At 37.9% G+C, this 24,552-nt stretch overlaps 1 protein-coding gene across 9 annotated transcripts in view; it reads right to left on the reverse strand.

Annotated features, from left to right (window-relative positions):
• Positions 1 to 623: 623 nt before the first annotated feature.
• Herc4 (HECT and RLD domain containing E3 ubiquitin protein ligase 4) overlaps positions 624 to 24,552 on the reverse strand; it is a 94,287-nt gene continuing 70,358 nt past the window's right edge. For 6 of the 9 annotated variants that reach the window (XM_090346421.1, XM_090346424.1, XM_090346422.1 and 3 more), the window contains 10 exons: positions 18,036 to 18,059; positions 17,531 to 17,629; positions 15,113 to 15,280; positions 14,553 to 14,696; positions 13,023 to 13,189; positions 12,304 to 12,370; positions 8,610 to 8,692; positions 4,443 to 4,626; positions 2,255 to 2,357; positions 624 to 1,280 (listed from right to left, as the gene is read on the reverse strand). In XM_090346421.1, the coding sequence (XP_090202547.1) occupies positions 1,072 to 1,280; positions 2,255 to 2,357; positions 4,443 to 4,626; positions 8,610 to 8,692; positions 12,304 to 12,370; positions 13,023 to 13,189; positions 14,553 to 14,696; positions 15,113 to 15,280; positions 17,531 to 17,629; positions 18,036 to 18,059 (1,248 nt within the window). In that variant the 3' untranslated portion in view covers positions 624 to 1,071. The remainder of the gene's footprint in view (positions 1,281 to 2,254; positions 2,358 to 4,442; positions 4,627 to 8,609; positions 8,693 to 12,303; positions 12,371 to 13,022; positions 13,190 to 14,552; positions 14,697 to 15,112; positions 15,281 to 17,530; positions 17,630 to 18,035; positions 18,060 to 24,552) is intronic. The other 3 variants (XM_090346425.1, XM_090346423.1, XM_090346426.1) reach the window with 2 other exon arrangements.

Below are 24,552 nucleotides of genomic sequence, written 5' to 3' on the forward strand. Positions count from 1 at the left end.
AAAAAGTCTTGGAATCTTATGAGAGCCACTGAAAGTTTACATATTAAACCAATAAATCTTTATTATTCAAACAGTTTTCACGGCATATCTTTATAAATTTAAAAAATAAATACTTTGTATTATAGCAGAAAGTCACACAGATTGCATCAACTGACTTGTACAATGTAATAACATGAGATAAACTAAGCATCAGCACCATAAAACTGTTAAGATCTGTTTCTTAAAATTCAAGAAGATAGTTCTTAAGCACTGAAATTTTTGACTACATACAACTTGCACCAACAATAGTTTTGGAAGCTATAATTCAGTGATTGGTTCTCGCAGTAGCCATGTTTCTATTTCTGGTAACTGTAGAGACAATGTTCTTCCATTACTAAATAATCAATAAACTTCCTGATAACCTCCCATCTACAAGCATGTCAGGATTCACAAAAGAGAACTGTTAAGTTACTTTATATCTGTAATTTAGATTTGCACAGATATTTATTCTAGCAAAGATGCAGACTGTGTTTCCACCATGTTTTTTTCCCCTTTCTATAGAATCTGAGAGTTAAGATTTAAATCATAATCTTTAATCCTTAAAATTCAGTTCAGCTCAATTACAACCATAGAAACTACTGGTATCAGAACATAATAACTATTTTATTACAAAACTTACTATTTACAAAATGGAAAAATAAGTAAATGACTATTGCAGGCCAAAGTTAAAGGTTTCTCACCCAGTGATTGAATAAAAATTAAGCAACATTTCCATGCACTCACACGTCAGATCATTTCTGAAATATGCAAACTCTTAAAATTCATGTTAGTAAAACTTTAATGTATTCACAATACTTGTATGTTTATGTGGGAGATGGGAGAAATTCCACGGTTCTGTACAGTAAATTTAGTATTAACAGTTTGTTCATTTTCCTTTAATATTTTTTGGCTTCCATGAATACTCATAGCACTGGACATTCCACAGGGAAGAATTATAATAGTACCTTTGTCACTTTGCTGAATTCATCACAACCAGAAAAACACAAGTAGTTTAATGCTTTTGCACTAAACTGAATAGTTTCATCTCTGAAGTTATATTAAACTGAAGCCTTCATTGTGATCAATAGCTTGGATCAGTTTAGAGCGTAGAGTTTCTTTTTCTGTGTATTTTGGAAGATCTAGAAGATTAAAACAGGTATGGGAAACTGGGAGATAGTCCTCACCACCTCCTGTTGACTGGATGACTAGTTTCAGGCTCTTCATACCAAGAATTGGAATGCGATCACTACCTGTTAAAAATACTGCCAACAAAAAAAGCATTTCATGTAAGAGTGGCGACTAATATTTAGTATAGTTACTGACAGTAAAGTCTCACATGAACATCTGCTCTAAGGTAGGAATGGAAGACAAGTTTTTTGAGACATATACTAATGACTCTTTTGTAAACTACTTCAGCATTATGTTAATATCAGCATAAAGACATGGCCCCCAAAGTCAAACTGCAATTTATTTACTTATTTATTTTATTTAAATTTTATTTTTTGCCAGTCCCCGGGCTTGAACTTAGGGCATGAGCACTGTCTATGAGATTTTTCAAGGCAACTTATTTATTTAGTGAGGTCTCAAACTCTTCATATTCCTGCCTGAACTGCTTAGTGCTGGGATTGTGTGTCACCAGGCCTGCCACAATTGAAATGTGACAGAAAAATGCAAACACCCACAGAATGTCCTGTTTTCCACAGACACTGGCAAAGTTTTGGTGCTAAAATAAATTTAAAAAACGAAGATAGAGGGGCCAGGAGTTTGGCCTAGTGATAGAGTGCTTGCCTAGCATGCACAAAGGCCCAGGTTCGACTCCTCAGTACCACATATATAGAAAAAAGCTGGAAGTGGTGCTGTGGCTCAAGTGGTAGAGCTCTAGCCTTGAGGGAAAAAAAAAGTCCAAGGACAGTGCTCAGCCCCTGAGCTCAAGCCCCTCAACTGGGGGAAAAAAAAAAAAAGATAGAAAACAGCTACATTCCAAAAATCTTAGAATTTCTTTAAAAAAAAGTCTCTACAATTCCAGTTTATGTACATACATTTGTAATAGACAAGGCTGTTTTGGAGGTCTACTTAATTTAGCTGTTGAAATAATTTCATATTCAAAGACATGCAAATAACAGATAAACTGCTTTAAAAATTAGTTCAAAATTAAAAACAGGGCCTTGCAGTATACTATATAATCAAACTTACTACTTATTCTGTAACAGAATGCAGAATAGCTAGAAATACTTACACAGAAATTGTTTTTTCTTTTCCAGAGGTAATTCATGGAATACTTCCCAAAAAGTTTTTATTGTAGGATGTTCTGCCCAATACTCCCCTTTGTATTCGGTATTCTAAAAGCAACATAACCACCTTTTATTAAAATTAAGAGATATTTTTTTCTGGTAAGCTGGCATTGTTAGCCTACCATGGTCTAAGAATTTGGAACTTGTGAAATGCAGTTGGCTTATATACAATTTTTTGGACAGTTTGAAACTTAAAGCTCTTAGTTTCTAGAAGGAAGGGGTGTAAAAATGACCAGAAATGACTCCTCACTTCAAAGAACATGATGGTGTCAGTATTATCAATATTTGAATAATGATAAGCTAGAATTACTAAAATACCAAAGAACATTAAAGGTTCAATGACGAGCAAGCTAGGCATGCACTTTACCACTAGGCCAAACTCCCAGCTGCTAGGTACAATTTCTGACCCACAAAAACTATCTGAAACAATGTTATTTTTATGCTACTTAGTTTTTGGGATAACTTACAGCAGTCTAAGACAGTTCCCTCCAAAATACTTTTCACATACTCAATTCAATGAAATCTACTCTTGGCTTGACCTTAACCTTCAATTTTTAGAATAAGAGATAGAAATTATTAAGTTTTTGTTTTTAATTTTTGCCAGTCCTAGGGCTTGAACTGAGGGCCTTGGCACTATCCTTGGGCTTTCTCCAGGTTATTCCTCCTTACTTACCTTGTGGAACTTTCCAGTCCAGCAGGACACTCTCCAGACTGAACCAGTTAGGCCTCGTGTATCACTCACTGAACTCCTACTCTCTCCTTTATATTCTCACAATGCAAGGCTATATACTGTTCAGCAGTATTCTATAGAAATATGGATGTCCCATAGTTTACTCATCTCCTGAAAGATATCTGGTTGCTTCCAGTCTCATGCTTAATGACAGTATTTTTTTTTTCCCTCCAAATCCAGTGCCAATGAATAAACTCATAGTTTTACCTATTTGAAGCAGGTGCTCTAGCACTGAGCCACATGTCTCTTGTGAAATACTTTTTGTGCCAGTTCTGAGTTTAGAACACAGGGCCCTAGGGGTTTCCCGAGTTGTTTGTTTTTTGTTTTTTGGTTTTTTTTGGTGGGTTATGGGGCTTGAACTCAGTCTAGGCGCTGTCCCTAAGCTCTTCAGATCAAGGCTTCCTTGAGCCAAGCCCCACTTTTGTTTTCTAGAGGTTAACTTGAGTCTTAGGTCCTTTTGTGCCCGGATTGGCTTTGAACCTTGATCCTCAGATCTCAGCCTCCTGAGTAGCTAGGATTACAGGAATGAACCATTGAGCCCAGCTCCCCTGAGTTTTTGCACTCAAAGCCAGTACTCTACAACTGGAGGCACACCTCCACTTACAGCTTTTTGTTGGTTAATTGGAGATAACCATCTAATAATGGACTATTCTGCTGGGCAGGCTTCAAACCATGATGCTCAGACCTTGGCCTTCTGAGTAGCTAGGATTACCAAGTACCTGGGCTAAATATTTTAATCATTTGAAGTTTTTTACATAAGGATTTTCCTAGGATGGAGGCCAATGAAAAGCCATTCGGTTTTGGCTGGGGCTTCTATTCATTCCACACCGCCACTAATACCATCAAATAAAAATATAGCTTGGGCATAAGAATGTTCCTATAAAAAGACAATAATAAATAGGGGCCGGAAGTTTGGCCTAGTGGCAAAGTGCTTGGCTAGCATGCATGATGACCAGAGTTCAATTCCTCAGTATCACACACATGGAAAAAAGCTGGAAGTGGTGCTGTGGCTCAAGTGGTAAGAGTTCTAGCCTTGAGAAAACCCAAGGACAGTGCTCAGGCCCTGCGCTCAAGGCCTGGGATTGAGATGGGGGTGGGGAGAAAGAGGGGGTAACTAATAAATTACACAAAAAGGAGGGGGGGGAATCAAGCCTTCTATCAATAAGCCATATGTCAAGGCCTCTTACTCTAGTGGCTTTCTTGCTCATGGCTGGCAGTCTACTACTTAAACCACATCTCCAGCCTGGCTTTTTGCTGGTAAACTGGAGATGTATATATAGTTTTGCATATTTCTACTGGACTTAAACTGTGATCCTCCAGGTTTCACCCTCTGAGTAGCTGGGACACCAGTACTCAACTATTTTTTTTTTTCTATTTAACATCAAAGACTTGTTTTCTCCTACCTTTTCCAGTTCTTTCCAATCATAATTTGTATTTCCAATAACCATTGCTTGTAGTTCATTAGGTTGGAAGAGTAGAAGAACTTTTCCTCCACAGACCTTATGAAAGCCGGCATGAAAAGCATCAAATAAGGAAGCTACTGATTTATTGAATATGTAATCCACATAAGCATCAACAAATTCCTGCCTAGAAATAGAAAGGGCACATGCACAAGTTACAAATGCAGTATAAACCTTTAGGTGGTGCTTGCATTTTCTGCTACTTTTCTACAAATCAGAGAAAAACACAGAGATAAATGGGGCAAAGTCATAATGGAAAAACCCATTATTCTTTTCACATTATGGAACAAACAAAAACAAAAAACTCAGCTGCTGGTGGCTTATGCCTGGAATCGTAGTTACTCAAGAGGCTTCAATCTGAGAATCAAGGTTTGAAGCTATCTCAGGCAAAAAAAAGTCGATGAGACGCTTCATCTCTAATACCAACACACAAAAAAAACCCGAAATGGAAATGTGGTTCAAGTGGTAGACTACAAGCCTTGAGCAAAAAAGCCAAGTGAGAGTACGAAGCACTGAATTTTAAGACTTACTATTATCAAAAAAAAAGAAAAGAAAAACATGGGGAATCGGGAGCAAGCCTATAATCCTAGCTATTTAGAAAACTCAGATCTAAAGGATTAAAGTTTGAGACAAATCAGTACAAATAAATTCTAAATCTTAAAAAAAAAAAAAAAACAACAATAACAAAAAACCCTACATGGCTACTGAGAGGGCTAAAATGGTAGTGCCAGCCTAGCAAGAATGAGATCCCAAGTTCAAACACCAGTGTATCAACAATAATCAGGAATTTTCAGGAAGCATCCAATTTTGGCTTTTTACTGGTCAACAGATAACAAGAGTCTCACAGACTTTTCTGCCTTGGCTGGCTTCATCTGCAATTCTCAGATCATAGCCTCTTTAGTAGTTAGGCTTAAAATTTATGAAATAGTAAAAATTTATACTTCTCAGATCACAGCCTCTTTAGTAGTTAGCCGTAAAATTAATGAGATAGTAAAAATTCGTATCACCTCAGATGTATCCCTAAAGACTGATCTGCTACAAACAATGGGTAATTTGAGGAGTTGGAGGAGATTTGAGGTTCAGCCATTTTTCCTCAGGTGCCAAGGAATCTAAACAACAACAAAATTCTGTGCACAGCTAGGCACGGTGGTTCACACTTGTAATACTAGCTACTCATGAGGCTGAGATCTGAGAATTGAGGTTTAAAGCCAGCCCTGGAACAAAAGGACCTAGGACAATTATCTCCAATTAACATTAGGAAATGGGAAGTGGGGCTAGGGCTGGGAGCTATGGCCTAGTGGTAGAGTGCTTGCCTAGCATGTATGAATTCCTGGGTTCGATTGTTCAGTACCACATACATAGAAAAAGCTGGAAGTGGTGTTATGGCTGAAGCTGTATGAAGTGTTAGCCTTGAGAAAGCTCAAGGACAATGCCCACGCCCTGATTTCAAGCCCCAGGACTGGTATAAATAAATAAATAAATAAATAAATAAATAAATAACCAACCAACCAACCGGTGGCAGTGCTGTTCTTCATAAATCTGATGTTGTTCTGGTTCCTAGTACTTTGTATGTGCTTCCTTCTACAAAGGCTTAGGGTTTGGGTATTTTGAAATTTTATATATTTTAACTTGATATGTGTCTACCTTTCACCTCCAATTTCCATCCATGCTTATTTTGACAAGTATGCTGCTCAAGAGTTTTCGCATCATTTTCTTGACAGATTTCATCCAATTTTTCTTTCTCTGGCAGTACTAGGCTTGGGCCCAGGGCCTGAGCACTGTCCTTGCACTGTCTCAAGACTAGAGCGCTACCATTTGAGTCACAGCACCATTTCTCTTTTTTTCTATGTATGTGGTACCAAGGAATCAAATCTAGGTCTTCGTGCATGCTAGCTAGGCAAGCACTCTAATCACTACGCCAAACTCCTGGCCCATTTCTTTCAATTTTTATTTTCATTTTTTGGAAGGATCTAGCTAGATGTTACTGGGCATCTTGAGGACACTGGTTTGTTTCTCTGTTTTAATATTTGTCTGTACTGTTCACCTTCTCCTACACCCACACACACAGCCCTGATCTTTATTTTCCCTTTTTTGCCAGTCCTGAGGCTTGAGCTCAGGGCCTGAACAATGTTCTTGGGTTTTCTCAAGCTAGAGCTCTACCATTTGAGCCACAGCCCCACTTCTGGATTTTTCTATGTATGTGGTACCAAGGAACAAACCCGGGTCTTCGTGCATGCTAGGCAAGCACTCTACCACTAGGCCAAACTCCTGGCACACATAATCCTGGTTTAAAACTCTGCTTTGATTTCTTTTTTTGGGGGGAGGAGGCAGTCCTAGGCTTGAACTCAGAGCCTGAGCACTATCCTTGGACACGTACTTTTTGCTCAAGGCTAGTATTCTGCCACTTAAGCTACAATGCCACTTCTGGCTTTTTCTGTGTATGTGGTTCCAGTGAATTGAATCCAGGGCTTTAAGCATGGTAGGCGAGCACGCTACCACTAGGTCATACTTCGGGCCCTGTTTTGTTTTTTATTTTTTTAAATATATTCTAATCTTTGATTACTCATTTCACTTTTTTTGTTGTTGTTTTGGGTTGGTTGTGGGGCTTGTACTCTGGGCACGGACGCTGTCCCTGAGCTCTTCAGCTCAAGGCTACCACCCCTGGAGCCACCGCACCATTTCTGGTTTTCCAGTAGTTAATTGGAGGTAACAGTCTCAAGTTCTTTAGTGCCTGAGCTGATTTGGATCCTCAGATCTCAGCTCCTAGGGTAGCTAGGATTATAAGCATGAGCAACTGTGCCCAGCTTCATTTCACTTTTAAAAGTTAGGCAGTTGCCAAGAAAAGGACCCTCCAATAGAATTCCCTACTGAAGAGATAAGCAACTGGGCATGGTGGTATGGGCCTGGGATCCAGGTATTTAAGCTGCAGTCCATGCCAGCTTAAACAGAAAGTAAAATTCTATTAGAAAACTAATGAAGGGCTGGGAGTTTAGCCTAGTGGTAGAGTGTTTGCCTAGCATGCACAAAGACCCGGGTTCGATTCCTCAGTACCACATACATAGTTTAAAAAAGCTGAAAGTGGTGCTGAAGCTCAAGTGGTAGAGCCCTAGCCTTGAGAAAGTCCAAGGACAGTGCTCAGGCCCTGAGCGCAAGCCCAGGAATGGCCAAAAAAAAAAAAAAAAAAACACCTAATGAAAGCAAAAAGGACTTGGCTCAAGTGGCAGAGGTATAAATTATCAAATGTAAAGCCTCAAATAAAATGTCGAAGTTGGACAAGGGTAGTTTAGGGTACTTACTTAATAATTCTGCTAAGACAAAGGGTTTGTTTTGAATTTTATAAAAGCCAACCAACCTTTCTGTTTCCAACCATTTCTTCAAATTCTATGTTCTAATGGTTCTCTTTTCAAATCTACAACTTTCTTCTAAAATATGAACTGGGGGCTTTTGGAAGCTCCAGTCCATTTTATATTGTTGTTTGCTCTAGTCTGCTAGCTAGTTACCAATATTTTCTGGCCTCCAAAAGAGTATGTCTGCAACTGTCTCTTCATCATTCTTTTATTTTTTCATTCCCTTATTGCTATCTTCAAAAGAATTTTAGAAGTAAAGGTGATACCTTCACTGAAAATTCAAAGATGGTTTTATCTAAGCAAAAATGGGTTATGACAGTTTTTTTGTTTTTGTTTTTTTCCAGTCCTGGCTTGACTAGAGGGGCTGAGCACTGTCCTTGGACTTTCTAAAGGCTAGAGCTCTACCACCTGAGCCTTAGCAAAAGTTCTGGCTTTTTTCTATGTATGTGGTACCAAGGAATCGAACCCAGGTCTTTGTGCATGCTAAGCAATCACTCTATCACTAGGCCAAACTCCTGGCCCAACAGGTTTCTTTGTTTTTTTTTTAATTCAAGAATTTGTTAACATCATTGATTTTTACATCATATTTCAAATGTCATGTTTAACAAACAAATATTCAAGAAGAGAATTTCTATATACAATCACTGGCACATAGATTTTAGAACATAATTAAAATTAAGCTGAGGGTTTGTATGCTTTAAACACAGTAGAAAGCGCCATTTAAATGTTATTAGTCCCACTAATGCTACCACAGTTCACTTACCGGTTTTGTTTGTTAACAGCGGTATTTGCACCATTTAGAACCAGCTCTTTCACTTCTGTTGCACCAAAGTTTTCAACTGTGATCTATTAATTTAAATTTTAAAAAAGTTAATGTCAGATTTGAGTATTTTAATAATCTAAATTCTTACTTCCTTCATTATCAAAATGCAGTAAGTCTGAGACAAAATTATGTTACCCAGAAGCTTATTTATGAATCCTGCCCAAAGTCACAATCAGGGATTTTCATCTCTTCTAGCAGCAGATTAATATGCTACCATCATCTTAACTAGCAATTACCAAGTGTTTGGTTAGGTAAGCACAAGAAACTAAGAAATGACACAAAAACCTTAGAATGCAGAAAAATATTAAAAAGATATTTTTGTTCAATGTGTAATTGATTTCAATTATCAGAATGCATTCAGTATAAAACAATTACGTACTATCCCATGACTACTTCCTTATATTCCTCTGTTTGTGTGAATTCTTTATCACAGGTGGTTTTCAGCTACACATTAATTTGATTTCTAAAGACAGTTTCTTTGAAACTTTTTACTCCTCCTAGTAGTATTACTTATTATCATTTTTTTTTTTTGCCAGTCTTGGGCTTGAGCTCAGGGCCTGAGCCCTGTCCTTGGACTTTCTCAAGGCTAGCCCTCTACCACTTGAGCCTCAGCACCACTTCTGGCTTTTTTCTATGTATGAGGTACCATGGAATAGAACCAGGGTCTTCGTGCATGCTAGGCAAAGCACTTTAACCACTAGACCAAACTCCCAGCCCACTTATTATCATTTTTTAGAAAAGTAACACCATTGCCTCCAGATCTGGGCATAGCAGCATATGCCTTCAATCTCAGTAACTGGAAGATAGAAGTAGAAAAATCTTGAGTTTGCCATAAGCCTCAAGCTTGGTAGTAAAAACCTGCCTCAAAAAGCCAAAAGCTTTCAATCAAACAAGGTATTACCTCTAAAGTATTTTCTTCTCTATTCATTCTTTTTGATCTTAATAGATTACACAGGAAGTAAAAGGCTTTATTAATTCCCACTAGAAAAGGTATTAAAGAGCATGAGGAAGAAATGCCCATTTGTAAAGCACCTAGAAGGATAGGTAGAATCCAAAGAGGATTGGGATTCTAGGCTAAGGACATCAATGTGACCAAAGAATGAAAATATATAGCCAGTGGCTCTAACTGAATAATGACAATAAAAAGGTCTAATTTGGTACTAATGAAGGATATAATAGAGGAAGAAAAACCAAATTAAATATGCCTCTTGACACCCTTTCTAAAGCTTTTATTCTATAAGTAGTAAAGAGTTAATTTGAGAAAGAAGTAGCAGGAAGAAATGTTTACATCCACTACTCTTGAAGAAAATACCTACTGCCAGTTCATAAATTTAATGAGTAGATATCAGAATTTAAGTGCTTGGAAATCAATATTTTAGTTAAGTCTTATAATCAATATTCACAAGCAAAGTACCAGTAGCAACTACTCAGGAGGCTGAATTCTGAGGATCAAAATAGTTAGAAGTCAGCCCAGGCAAGAAGACCCTGAGATTCTTATCTCCAATTAACCATCAATATCTAGAAGTAGACCTATGGTTCAAGTGGTAGAGTGCTAACTTTGCATAAGCTCAAGGATAGAGTTGAACCTTTCCTCTGGTAAAAACAAAAAACAAAAACAAAAAAATCCCAAAACTTAAATGGGCATAAATGAATGTACTGAAAAGGGAAAATAAAATTTCACAGAATTAGGGAAATTTCTTTTTCCTTTTTTATGGCAAGTCCTGAAGCTTAAACTCGGGGCCTGGCACTGACACTGTCCTTGGGCTCTACCACTTTAGCCACAGCACCACCAGCTTTACTATGTATGTGGTACCAAGGAATTAAACCTGGGTCTTCGTCCATGCTAGGGAAGCACTCTACCAGTAGGCCAAACTCCCAGCTAGGAAATTTCTTTTTAATTTTGAAAACATATTTACTTCTGCATGCATGCGCTAACTCCTATTAAGACCAATGGATTGATAAACATTTGTAGGCAAACTGGCTTTTCTTGTGTGTATGTGCTGGGGCTGGGGCTTGAACACAGAGCCTAGGCATTGCCCCTGAGAATTTCCGCCCCCCCATCAAGTCCAGCACTCTACCACTTGCACACAGCTCCATTTCTTATTTTCTGTTGAAGTAGTTTATTGGAGATTATAGAGTCTCATAGACTTTCCTGCCCAAGCTGGCTTTGAACCATGATCCTCAAATCTCAGTCTCCACTGTGGCCAGAATTATAGACATGAGCCACTGGTGCCAAACTGGCAAATTGTGTAACAGCAGAATATGAAATCTTTTGTTAGCTTTGATAACAAAACCACAATCAGACTATTAGGGTTAGAAAATAGTGGGGCTTGAACTCTGGGCCTGGGTGTTGTCCTTGAGCTCTTCAGTTCAAGGCTACCACCCTACCCCTGGGCATTGTCCCTGCCACAGCACCACTTCCACTTTTCCAGTGGTTAATTGTAGGTAAGAGTCTTCTGTTCTTTTTTAGTGCCTGGGCTGACTTTGAACCACAATCCTCAGATCTCAGCCTTCTGAGTAGCTAGGATTACAGATGGGAACCACCTTGCCCAGCTAAAAATGTTTAAAAAGCTGGAGTTGTCTGGCGAATATAATGTAACCTTTCTATTCATTATAATAAAAAACAGCGAAAAAAAAAAAAAAGGGAAGGGGGCCTGGAGTTGGTAGCTCATGCCTTCATAAGCCTAGCTACTCCGATGTCAAGGTTTAAGGCTAACTTGGGTAACAAGAGATGTCCAAAACTCCAACTTAACCATTAAGAAAGCTGAGCATGGTGGTGTGGGCGTGTCATCAAAGCTATGGAAGTGTAGATAAGGTTGCAGTCCAGTTCATCCTGATCAAAAACTAAGAACAGAAAGGGCTGACTGCTTATCAAGCATCTTTAAGTCCTGAGTTCAAATCTCAGCACTGCCAAAAACCAAATACTCCAAGCAATCAAACTAAACAAAAAAGAAACAGGATTTTATCACTTTTATGAGTTAATTTTTACTCTATAAACTGTTCCCTTCATTCTTCCTCACGTTCTCTTTAAGTTTCAGCTAGTCTTTTTTTCTGACAAAATTCCATTTATCAATAGCTTTACGTTTGAATAAGTCAGTTATGACATCCCCTTTACCTACTTAATACTGCCTATTTTACAAGATTTGAAGTTTCATTCCCAAATATGGCATATATTTACATTTACATTCTACCAATTTGTCCAGCTGTAAGACAATATTGGCAAGAATGACTATATAGAGCAGACTGATAAGTAGTAAGCTCATTGTTAATCTCTGATGCTCATGCAAACAATAACCTTTTCCTAAACATTCCTGTAATTTTAGGTTCAAAAGTGAATTCCTGGACAAGTGCCTTTTACAATAAGTAATGTTAGCACAGTATTAAAGTGAGTATGCACATATATGCACATAATTGAGCAGGAACATGAATTTTTACATAAAATAGGGCAGAGTAAAAACCTAATAGAACTGATGATAAAAGGAAATAAAGCACATATTATGGCTAATACACAATTGATGCACAAACAGTGTTAGCTAAAGGGTGAAGAATTCCAACTATTATGAGAAATAATTGGACACAGCTGTAAAATGAAAACAATAATGAATGACCAGGCTAACCAATGACTGTGTCTTACCGTAAAATTTAGACAAAACGTTTCCTCTACATCATCTTCTGGATAATCCAGTAATTGTTGCATGCTTCTGCAAAACAATGTATATTTCTTAAGGTAAAATATTGCTATCTTGACAATCATGCTTATACATTTCTCATTCCGACTTGAACTCTGGGCCCGAGAACTGTCCCTGAGCTCATCAGCTCAAGGCTACTACTTGGGCTGGCTTTGAACCTTAATCCTCAGATCTCAGCCTCCTGAATAGCTAGGATTACAGGGATGAGTCACCATACAGCTAAAAAATTTAAGGCTTTATAATGAACTTTTTTGGGGGAGAGGGGAATGGAGGGTCAACCCTGGGGCTTGAACTCAGGGCTTGAGCACTGCCCTTGGGTTTTCTCAAGGATCATGCTCTACCACTGGAACTACAGCAAGACTTCTGGCTTTTTCTATGTATGTGTTACCAAGGAATCAAACTTGGGCCTTCGTGCATGCTGGGCAAGCAAGCACTCTATTACTAGGCCATGCTCACGGCTCCTAATGAACATCTGATCTCAGTAACAACAAAATGGATCTTTTTTGGGGGAGGGGGAGGAGGGTCGGTCATGGGACCTGAACTTTGGGCCTGGGTGCTGTCCCTAAGCTCTTCAGCTCAAAACGACCACCTTACCCCTTGAGCCACAGTGCCATTTCCAGTTTTCTGGTGGTTAATTGGAGATAAGAGTCTCATAATAACTAACCTCCCAACATCAGGCATTAGTTCTTTCAAATCATCCAGGGATGGCTTCTTTTTCAGGAGTTTCTTATATAAAGCCAAAGGAAAGTGAAGATCCACAATAGTAAAATTGTAAATTGCTAACCCACAGATAACACCAATCAGATGGAACAAATCACTATCTTCAAATGTCTGAAAATAACAAATATAAATTTAAAACATTTTTTTTTCTGATCACAAAAAGTCACCCTCATAATAGAAAGGTTTAAGGATATAAAAGTCATAAGAAAAAAGTTCATTCTCATTACCACTTCCCTAGTATAACACCAACGTTAACATTTTTAATTTCCACTCAATGTATTTTCTAAGACCTAGAAGCTAAATATTTATGTAAAAACATTACACATACACACCCTTCCCCAGGTATTTCACAGAAATATCTCCTACCATTATATAAGACAGTCAGCTTCCTGGAAGAAAGACTAATACATATAAGATTTACAAAGAATGTAGATAGTTCCTAAAATTTTCTTTCAAATCAGAGTACTATAATCATTAGAAGCATTTTTATTAAACCAGAACTTAGCAACTTTTATCTATATTGAGAATATGTGGCAAGTATTTTAGACTTTGTGCCCTTCTCAAAAGTATCTACAGCCAATAAGTGAATGAATGTGACTATACAAATATGTAGTGGAAAGAATTTGGCTGATATTGTTTTTTATCCTTTATCTAAATGATCTCCAATAGTAAATTAATTCTTCCCAGAAGAAAACTTAATCTAGTAATTATTATTCAATTTTCAAAATGAGATAAACAGAAGCAAAAGTATTATTTTCAGGCTGACCATCTTTCAAAAATTTGTTTTGTTGGGGGCTGGGAGTTTGGCCTAGGAGTAGAGTATTTGCCTAGCATGCATGAAGCCCTGGGTTCAATTCCTTGGAACTACATACCTAGAAAAGGCTGGAAGTGGTACTGTGGGCTCAAGTGGTACAGCTCTAGCACTGAGAAAGCCCAATGACAGTGCTCAGACCCTGAGTTCAAGCCCCAGGAATGGCTTCTAAAAAAAAAAAAGTTTTGCTGGGCTGGGGGAATGGATTGAGTGGTACAGTGTCTGTATAGCAAATATGAGGTCCTGAGCTGTTCATCTGAAATTTATAAAAACCATTTGTTTAGATAATTCTAACTGCAAGGGTTTTTGTTTGTTTGTTTTTTCCAGTCCTGGGCTTGAGCTCAGGGTCTGAGCACAGTTGTTGGGCTTTCTCAAGGCTAGAGCTTTACCACTTGAGTCACAGCACCAACTTTTTTTTGCACATGTGGTGTCAAGGAATCGAATGAGGCCTTTGTACATACTAGACAAGCACTCTACCACTAGGCCAAACTCCCGGCCCCCAAAAGTTTGTAATATTTGTAATTATAAACTGTACAGGTCACTGAACAAAATACGCTAGAATGACCTACTGCATTAATTTGATACATATGTATACAGTAAACATACAGGTATGTATACAAACGTAGGTATGTACAAAAGAAGCAATTTGTATGGATATTTTACCTTATCTGAAAACCAAATGAGCCGGGAATCTTCATAATACCTAAACATGCCATATTTAGGATCTAGTAATTCCCTCATGATGAGCAAGAAAAATTCTTTTCGTACCCCTCCTGCATCAACAGCATCTTCTCCAACGAATATAACCTAAAACAGCATAACGTAAATAATCAAAGAAATAAAAGAACATTTGAGTCTTCATGTACCATTTAATTCTTAAAAGAAATACACAATTTAATTAAGATACCACCCCCCTCCCAAATAACCTTTAAAAACTTTTTTTTTTTAAGTCCCAATTACATAAAAGAAAGTACTAGTCGGGTACCAGTGGCTTGCATCTGTAATCCTAGCTATTTAGGAGGCTGAAATATGAGGATAACAGTTCAAAGCCAGCCCAGACAGGAAAATCTATGAGAACCTTATTTCTAGTTAACCACTAGAAAACTGGTGCTGTGGTTCCAAGTGATAGAGTTCAGGCCTTGAGTGATAAAGCTCAAGGCTAGCATCCAGGGCCTGAGTTCAGGCCCCTCAACCAATCAAAAAAGAAAACAAAGAAAAATTACCTTCAGTGGCTTCTTGTAATCTATATTCTTGGTTTTTCTAAGAACTTCCATTGCATCTCCCACAATATTTTCTCTACGAACCACTAGAATTAGGCAGGGATTCACAGATTCAATCACTGGGAGAAAAAGAGAGGAGACGTTCTGTCTGTGGGCCTGATCAATAGCCATCTAGAAAACAAAAGGTTAAAAATTGTAGAAAGAATGGTGCAAAGCAGCTACTATGACTAGATAAGCCAACATCTACCTATCAGCTAGAGATAAGCTATGAGTCCTGATGTTTTTAACACACAAATAGCACTGTAACATATGGCATAGCATAGGAATTTAGTAAATTGAGAATAGAACACTTTTGAACTCGCTTATTATTATGAATTATAACTTGTAAGTTATGAATAACTATATCATGTAGGCAAGTCAAGTTAGGAAGTGATGTTTAATTATTTAACATAAATCTAATAAATATGTTTATCTTGAGCCATGGAGGGGAGCATTGGGGGGGGGGATGGGGAGTAAAGCATATAAGGAAATCATCTAGCTAAGTATTTTACAGAAATTTACCAGAAATACGGTGGTCACCATATGAACTCACACACCAAGTATTTGGTTTTTATAATTTAAAGCCTCTCCCCACCCCTCATGGCTTTCATCTTGTTCTTGCTCTAAAACAGAATGTATCATATTAAATGTACAAATCAGGATAGAAAAATAAACAGAGGGAGAATACAGGCAAGAATTTAATGTATATCCTACAAAATTAAAAAGAATGAGGGACGTTGTAAGTAGGGAGGGATGGGTGAGAATGCTGAAAGATGCATAGTATTCATAAACTGATTTGTTGAATGACAACTCCTTTGTATAACTACTTAAAATGAGTAGTTTACTAAGCGTACTAATTTTCTTCTTGGGATTAAAGTAGAAATAGCATTATCTGTAAAATTTTTCCTCTTACTAGGATCCTACAGCCCTAGTATTCATTTTTTAAATGATTTTGAGTAACAAATTGACATAATGAAGTAAGTTACTAAAATTCTGTTTTTAAAAGTATTTTTAGACTTAGATTCAAGGTTGTAATTCTTCATTACCTTGGTCGTGAAACTAGTCAGATAGTCTATATCTGAGGAAGATAACGTATTTTTTTGTGACTACTAGGATTTGAACTCAGGGCCTTACACTTATTATTCAGCTTGCATGCTCAGGACTAGCACTCTACTATGCCCCCAGACCTGCTTTTTGCTGTATAACTGGAGATGATTATTTCACAGACCTTCCTGCCTTGGTTTTATTTTGAACCAAAGGAGGCTGAAATGCCCTCCTGATTAGTTAGGACTCCAGCTTCAAATTAATAAAGTGAACTTACTTTAACTTTTCTTTTTTTTTTGGGGGGGGGGGGTGGGTCGTGGGGCTTGAACTCGGCCTGGTCGCTGTCCTTGAGCTCTCCAGCTCAAGGTTACCACCCTACCCTTGGGCACTGTCACTGAGTTCTTCCGCTCAAGGCTAACAAGGCTACTACCCTACCCAACCCTACCCTTGATCCAAGTCCCATTCCTGTTTTCTAGAGATTAATTGAAGATAAGAGTCTCAGGTCCTTTTGTGCCCTGGCTGGCTTTGAACCTTGATCCTCACATCTCAGCCTCCTGAGTAGCTAGGATTAGAGGCATGAGCCACAGTGCCTGGCTTGACTTTTTTATTGGGGATGGGGGGCAGTCCTGGGGCTTGAACTCAGGTCCTGGGCATTGTCCTTGAGCCTCTCTGTGCTCAAGGCTAACACTCTACTGTTTGAGCCACAGCACCACTTTTGGCATTTTCTGATACTGAAGACTCAAACTGAGGGCTTCATGCACTCTAGGCAAGCATGATAACCACTAATCCACATTTCTAGTTCAATTTACATAGTATCAACTAGTTTTTAAAAATATTTCTTATAAATGAACAAATGCTGGAAGCAGAAGAATGAAAGGTGATGACTAATCTCAACAACATTTAGAATTTTCTTCAAGGCAATTCATATCCTTCATCTACTAAGTAACTGACTGTATCCTAGTTTATTTCACCACTAGTCATTTCATCTTTTACCAAGTAAGTAAGACATATAATCTAACATGTTCTCATGTAAACTAGTAAAACTGTTTTTAAAGACTACATATTTACATAATGAAAAAAGGATATATCATTGTAAAGATATGTGAAAGAAAGTCTTTAATTGCAGCATTTTTTATAAACAACTCTCAGAAGTACATGCATATCATTCTAATAAGCAGTCTTCTTTGTAGGTACTTAGGTTACTTTTGCAAATGACAGCATAACATTGGTACCCAAAGAAAACTGATTATAGGCAGGTTTCAAATATTTATTTTGTATAAAACATTACGGTAGCAGCTTAACACTTCAAAGTCAAATTAGTCTTATATATTATTTTACCTGCATCTGTAAGACTGCATCTGTTTGTAACAGAGTAGTTTTTGCTTGGGCATCAAATACAAATGGATACGTACAGATTGTAACAGGGATATCTGCCAACTGAAAATAAAAACTTATTAGAACAAAATGATTTGTTGTATATTATTCTAAGTACTTTTTTTTGATAGATTCCCTTAATTTTTCAGATGTTTGCTTTACTAAAGAGGAATCTGTCAAATTTTCAAATGAAAATCTGTTTCTTAATATTTTAAGGACATTTACATTTTAAATATTAAGGAAGATCAAGAACTACTGTAAAAGTAATCTAACTAAAAAACACGTAGAATGATAGCTAACAAATTCTGAAATGTAATCTAGGATAATTTCTATGAACTCAAATTTCAAACCAAAATAACGCCTATACACACAATTACAAAAATCACACACAAAAAAGGACATTTTCTTACACAGCAAGAAAAGAAGGGTATATTATTCTGAACACAAGACTTTATTACATCCAACTTACCTCAGTTAATCCATGGCTGACATCCTAAGACAGCAATGCAAAATGCAACAATAATGAGGAAAGAGCAATGTTAGTGACCAAACTACTACTACTATTCAAAACAGCATTTCATATCTTTTGCTTGGATTAAGGAGATAGAAAATGTATTTACCACAACAGTTGTCCTTCCTACATCCTGTTTATGTCTATAAATGTAAGCCTTGTTTCAGATATTTTATGAACATAAAATTATCCAGGGGCAGGGAGTTTGGCCTAGTGGTAAAGTGCTTGCCCTAGCATGCACAAAGACCTGGGTTTGATTCCTTGGTACATAGAAAAAGCTAGAAATGGTGCTGCGGCTCAAGTGTTGGAGCTCTAGCCTTGAGAAAACCCAAGAACAGTGCTCAGGCACTGAGTTCAAGCCCGGGGACGGGCAAAAAAAAAAACAATCTAAACTTTAATACAATTAAATTTGGCTTTAGCAACTAAGTACTTCATTTGCAGGTTATAGAATCTTAAACTTGATGTGATCTTAAAAAATAACTTTATGGTTTTTACTGCATTTATTTCCATGAAAAACGGAAGAAATATTTCTCAGATGTTTGAGAATGGGTTTAAACTTTAAAAAGTCAAAGTCTTCTGCATTACAATACTACACAGAAACTAAGTAAGGAAAAATAAGCCACAAATTGGTTTTCGACAGTAGTAACAAGCAAAGTATAAGCTGTCTTGTATGCTTTTTAAAAGCCAAATTAACTTAAAATATAAAGTATAAGGCAGAAAATGGATTGATAAGTAGCAAAACAAAAATTTACAAAACTTACTACTTTACTGAAAATGAATAACGCCCCCCCCTTTGTTTTTTGGTGGGTCACGGGGCTTGAACTCTGGCCCTGGGTACTATCCCTCAGCTCTTCAGCTCAAGGCTTACTGCCACAGTCCCACTTCCCATTTTCTAATGATTAACTGGAGATTAAGAGTCACAAGGCTTTGTAGTGCCCAGGCTGGCTTTGAGCTTTGAACCTCAATCCTCAGATCTCAGCCTCCTGAGTAGCTAGGATTACAGGCATGAGCCACCATGCCTGACCAGGAATAAATAATCTGAGAAAAACTTACTGCTTCTAGAAAGGCCAGCCACGTGATTTTTTTTTTTTCAATTCAAATTTAAAAGTAGAGGACAGGAAATGAGGTAGAGGTAGTGAAAACAAAGTTTACAGAGCTTACCACTTCACTAAAACGGAATACATACTTTCTTATAACTTCCTGTATTCTCAGGGTTAGAGTAGTCCTCTACAGAAACAAGTTACTGAATGTACAGATGCTGTCTGGTGTAGTGAAAAGAACAAGCCAAAGAGTACAAGTAGCCTTTGGCTACTGGGAAGATCTCCAGGCAACTGGGAAGATCTACAGGCCACTGGAACATCCCGCCTGAAAAGTAACTTATTTGCCTGGGGCCTTTTGCCATTAGACAATGTTACAATGTGATTTATGATGGAGATTTTGGCTATGTGCTATCAGTTCTGCCTCTAGAAAAAGACCCCACAGGAGTAACATTTGACTGAGAACCAATAAAAACTGAACAGTGAAGTTCATGTGAGCTTCAGTAGCTTGCATTGATACCATACATCAATACCAGGTAACTAAGGAGGTGCTCTGCTTTTGGTACATTTCCTGGATTCTCCCTCATGTGCTTCTTCCTGTGGTTAATTTTAATCTATATCCTTTCCCTACAGCAAATTAATCCTCTGTGTTTTCTGGGTTCTGTGAGTTCTGAAAACAAGTTACTGAACGTAGCTTTAATGTGGAGAACAACTTGTCTAAACTTGAAATGGGTGTCAGAAGATAGAACAGTCTAGAATTGAGGTACTTCACAGTTGACTAGAAATAAAGGGAAAACTCAAACCAAATGAGTTTACTGGTATATCCTCCAAACATAGTCTACTTAGTCGTTTATACCAGCCCATCTATTTTGTTGTGAACATGTTATGTTGCTAGCTTAGTAGCTATTCAGAGGTAACATATAGTAACTTATTTCCACAGGACAAATACAGTATTCAACTAAAGAGATCACATTCGTAATGAATAATTAAGATTTTTGACATAAATATACATAGTATCAATGATGAAAATTTTCCTAATTTACATTACTTTTACTAATTTGAATGGGATGCATCACATAGATACTTTTTGTTAAAAGGAAAAAGGAATTTTAAAACATACTTGAGGGTGGAACTGTCCAAAAAGAAATATACTCGTTTTGGATTTTGTCTTATTTTGTTTTAGTTTTTTTTAGGTTGTGTTTTGTTTTGTTTTGTTGTTTTTTTTGGTCAGTTGTAGGGCTTGAACTCTGGACCTGAGTACTGTTCCTGAGCTCTTCAACTCAAGGATACCCCTCTACCACTTGAACCACAGCGCTACTTCCAGTTTTCTGGTGGTTAATTAGTAAGAGTCTCGTGAACATCATCCTCAGATCTCAGCCTCCTGAGTAGCTAGGATTATAGACGTGAGATACCAGAACCAGGTTAAGAAATATACGCTTTAGCTGGTTACTCTAACTATGTACCTCTGTACATCACCTTTATTTTATTTTATTTTTTTTAGTTTTGCCAGTCCTGGGCTTGAGCTCAGCGCCTGAGCACTATCCTTAGACTTTCTCAAGGCTAGAGCTCTACCACTTGAGCCTCAGCACCACTTCTGGCTTTTCTTCTATGTATGTGGTACCAAGGAATGGAACCCAGGTCTTCATGCATGGTAGGCAAGCACTCAACCACTAGGCCAAACTCCCGGCCCTGTACATCACCTTTATAAATTATAAATAATGGGGCTGGGAGTTTGGCCTAGTGGTAGAGTGCTTTCCTAGCACGCAAGAAAACCCAGGTTCAATTCTTGGGTTATCAAATACATAGAAAAAGCCAGAAGTGGTGCTGTGGCTCAAGTGGTAGAGCTCTAGCCCTGAGAAAGCCCAAGGACAGTGCTCAGGCCTGAGTTCCAGCAAGGACCGGCAAAAAATAAAGAAATAATAAATAACAATAAATTAAAAAAAATGAATCTCACTGTAATCCATACATAAAAAACCAGATACACCTTTTATTTTTTTTTCCATTCAGCCAATTTTTCAGAGGCATACACCAATAACATGTATATATAACAACTTAGAAAAATGTGTTAAAAGGAAAATGGCAAAGGGTTTAGTAATAACTAAGGTATTTCTTAAAGTTTAAGAGTAAAGGGCCAGTCAGGCTGGGAGTTTGGCCTACTGGTAAAGTATCTTCCTAGCATGCACGAATATCTGGTACCACCTACATAGAAAAGCCAGAAGTGGTACTGTGGCTTAAGTGGTAGAGCATTAGCCTTGAGGAAAACCCAAGGGCAGCGATCAGACCCTGAATTCAAGCCACAGGACTGGCGGCAAAAAAAAAAAAAAAAGAGTAAAGGGAGTTTGACTTAGTGGTAGAGTGCTTGCCTACTATGTACAAAGACCCATACTGGTTCCTCAGTAAGACATATAGAGAAAAATCTAGAAGTGGTGCTGTGGATCAAGAGGTAGAGCTCTAGTCTTGAGGGGAAAAAAAAGTAAAAGAATACTACACAATAAATTAGAAAATAATCATCAAACAGCAGAAGAGAAAAAAATAAAACATATCACCCTATCATCCTGCCAAGAGATCACAACAGCAGAGGGAGAAAAGAATCCAACTGAAAAACATTTCACACATCACCATTAGTGAACTATGGGAAAAACAGGATTATATAATCACTACCAAGAATAGGAGAATCAAGCATCTACTTCACAAAAATATGTAACAGGAAAGAGGTAAAAAGGACAGAAGAATGGAAGGTGATGATAAAAAAAAAAAAAAGCTAGGCATCTCAGCAGAACAAAAGGACTCCAGTATACTTTATATGAAATGTTTGAGACCAAAAGTGTTTCAGATTTTGCAGTGTTTTTTCTTGTTATTTTCTGGGGTTTTTGTTTTTGTTTTTTGCCAGACCTAGGGCTTGAACTCAGGGGCTTAGCATTGTCCCTCCAATTTTTCTAGGCTCTACCACTTGAGCCAGAGGTTCCATTTCAAGCTTTTTCTGTGTATGTGGTACCAAGGAATCGAACCTAGGGCTTCCATGCATGCTAGGCAAGCACTCTATCACTAGGCCAAACTTCAGGCCCCTGTTTTTGTTTTTTTTTAATTTTGGAATCTATATATGTTGCTTCTGAAACATTTGGGATGCTCAACCTGTGTACATAAAACCTGAAATTCCACAGAATATGATATTTTAACCATCATAGATGCACATACTTGATGGATTCATATATTTCCTAACTGGCAAAGAAAGTAATGGAGAATCTTTCCTTCCAACAGATGTCATAGCAATATTTTTCAGTGATTAACAAAAACCTTGTTTATACAAAGAATTAGTAACATTTATAATTTTGGACGGGGGGCTATTGGGGGGTTATCTTGAAGCTTGAACTCAGCCTGAACACTATCTTTAAAGCTTCTTTGTTCAAGGTTGATGCTCTATTATTTGAGCTACAGAAACACTTCTGGCTTTTTGTAGTTAAAAGGGGGGATAAAAGTTTCACAGACTTTCCTGCCTGGGCTTCCCTGCAAACCATGATCTTCAGATAATGGCTTAATATTACAGGCATGAACCAATGTGCCAGCAAATTAACAATAATTTTCACATTTCAAGTTTAAGACACGCAAACATAATGTTATAAGATATATAGGATAGTAAAGTAGTTACAATATGAGACACTTTTTTTTTTTTGCCAGTCCTGGGCTTTTTGAACTCAGGTCCTGAGCACTATCCCTGGGCTTTCTCAAGGCTAGAGCTCTACCACTTGAGCCACAGCAACACTTCCAGCTTCTTCTATGTATGTGGTACTGAGAAATCAAACCTGGGTCTTTATGCATGCCTGGCAAGGAGTCTAACACTAGGCCAAATTCCTAAACTACTTTTTTTGGAGGGCCAGTTCTGGGGTTTGAAATCAGCCTAAGCACTGTCCTTGAGCCATTAACACCACTTCCAGCTTTTTCTGTGTATGTGGTACCACAGAATAGAACCTAGGGCTTCATGAGTGCTAAGCAAACAGTCTCTTATCACTAGGCACCTTCCCAGCCCTCTTATTTTTAGACAGGGATTCACTATGTAGCCCAGGCTGACACTGAACTCATTTCCCAACCTCAGTATTTATGGACAAAAACTCTAGGTAAAAGGACAACTGGTATACTTCACAATGATCCAGGTAGATATTTCTAAGACACTTTTTTAAATTAGGTGTGCAGAGTACAAAGGATACATATTCCTATGGATTTCTAAGCACTTGGAGAGAATTTTTTTTTTTTTTTTTTTTTGCCAGTCCTGGGCTTGAGCTCAGGGCCTGAGGACTGTCCTTGGACTTTCTCAAGGCTAGAGCTCTACCACTTGAGCCTCAGCACCACTTCCGGCTTTTTTCTATATATGTGGTACCGAGGAATCGAACCCGGGTCTTCATGCATGCTAGGCAAGCACTTTAACCACTAGGCCAAACTCTCGGCCCTTGGAGAGAATTTTTAACTTAAGAGTGGGAAGGGGAGTTTGTTTGTTTGTCAATGCCACAACTTGAACTCAAGGCCTGGATGCTGCCCCTGAGCTCTTTTGGCACAAGACTAGTATTCTATCACTTTGATCCACAGGGCTACTTCTGGTGTTTTCTGTTGGTTAAATGGGGGTAAGAGTCTCAGACTTTCCTTACCCAGCCAGATTTGAACCACAATCCTCAGATCTCAATATCCTGAGGCTAGGATTTCAGGTGTGAGCCACCAATGCCCAGCTTGTATTTTTACTGTTGTTGTTATTTGTGGGTTTTCTGGAGATAAATTTCACTACGTAGTTAAGATTCTCCTGAGAGCTGGTATCACTGGTTTGCACAACATGTATGGCCTGAACCTAGGCACTTTTATTATACTGCTTCTTTGCCATATTTAGGTTATAAACTGGATTTCCTAGTGATCACAACATAATCACCCTTCAGAGTAAATTATCATTTTAAAAAATTACTTGTCTTTTAAATATCCACATAACTTGATTAAAAAAAAACAAAACAAAACAAAACAAAACAAAAAAAAAAACACTGGGGCCAGGAGTTTGGCCTTAGTGGTAGTGCTTGCCTAGCATTCATGAAGTCCATGGTTCGATTCCTCGGCACTACATACATAGAAAAAAGCTGGAAGTGGTGCTGTGCCTCAAGTGGTAGAGTTCTAGTCTTGAGAAAGCCCAAGGACAATGCTCAGGCCCTGAGTTCAAGCCCCAGGACTGGCAAAAAAAGAAAAGAGCTAAGCACTGGTGGCTCATGCATGCAACCAAAGCTACTTAGTCACTGAGATTTGAAGATCTCAGTTCGAAACCAGCATAGACAAGGACACCATCTCAATTAACCCCCAAAAATCAAGAAGTGGAACTATGACTCCTGTGGCAGAGTGCCAGCCTTCAGTAATGAAGAACAAAAGTTCCTTGAGTTCAAACGCTAACATACACAAGAATCTTGAGGTAGTTT

Source organism: Megascapheus bottae, chromosome 15 (genome assembly GCF_031878675.1).
Source record: "Megascapheus bottae isolate mThoBot1 chromosome 15, mThoBot2.hap1, whole genome shotgun sequence".
In the NCBI taxonomy this organism is placed as follows: domain Eukaryota; kingdom Metazoa; phylum Chordata; class Mammalia; order Rodentia; family Geomyidae; genus Megascapheus; species Megascapheus bottae.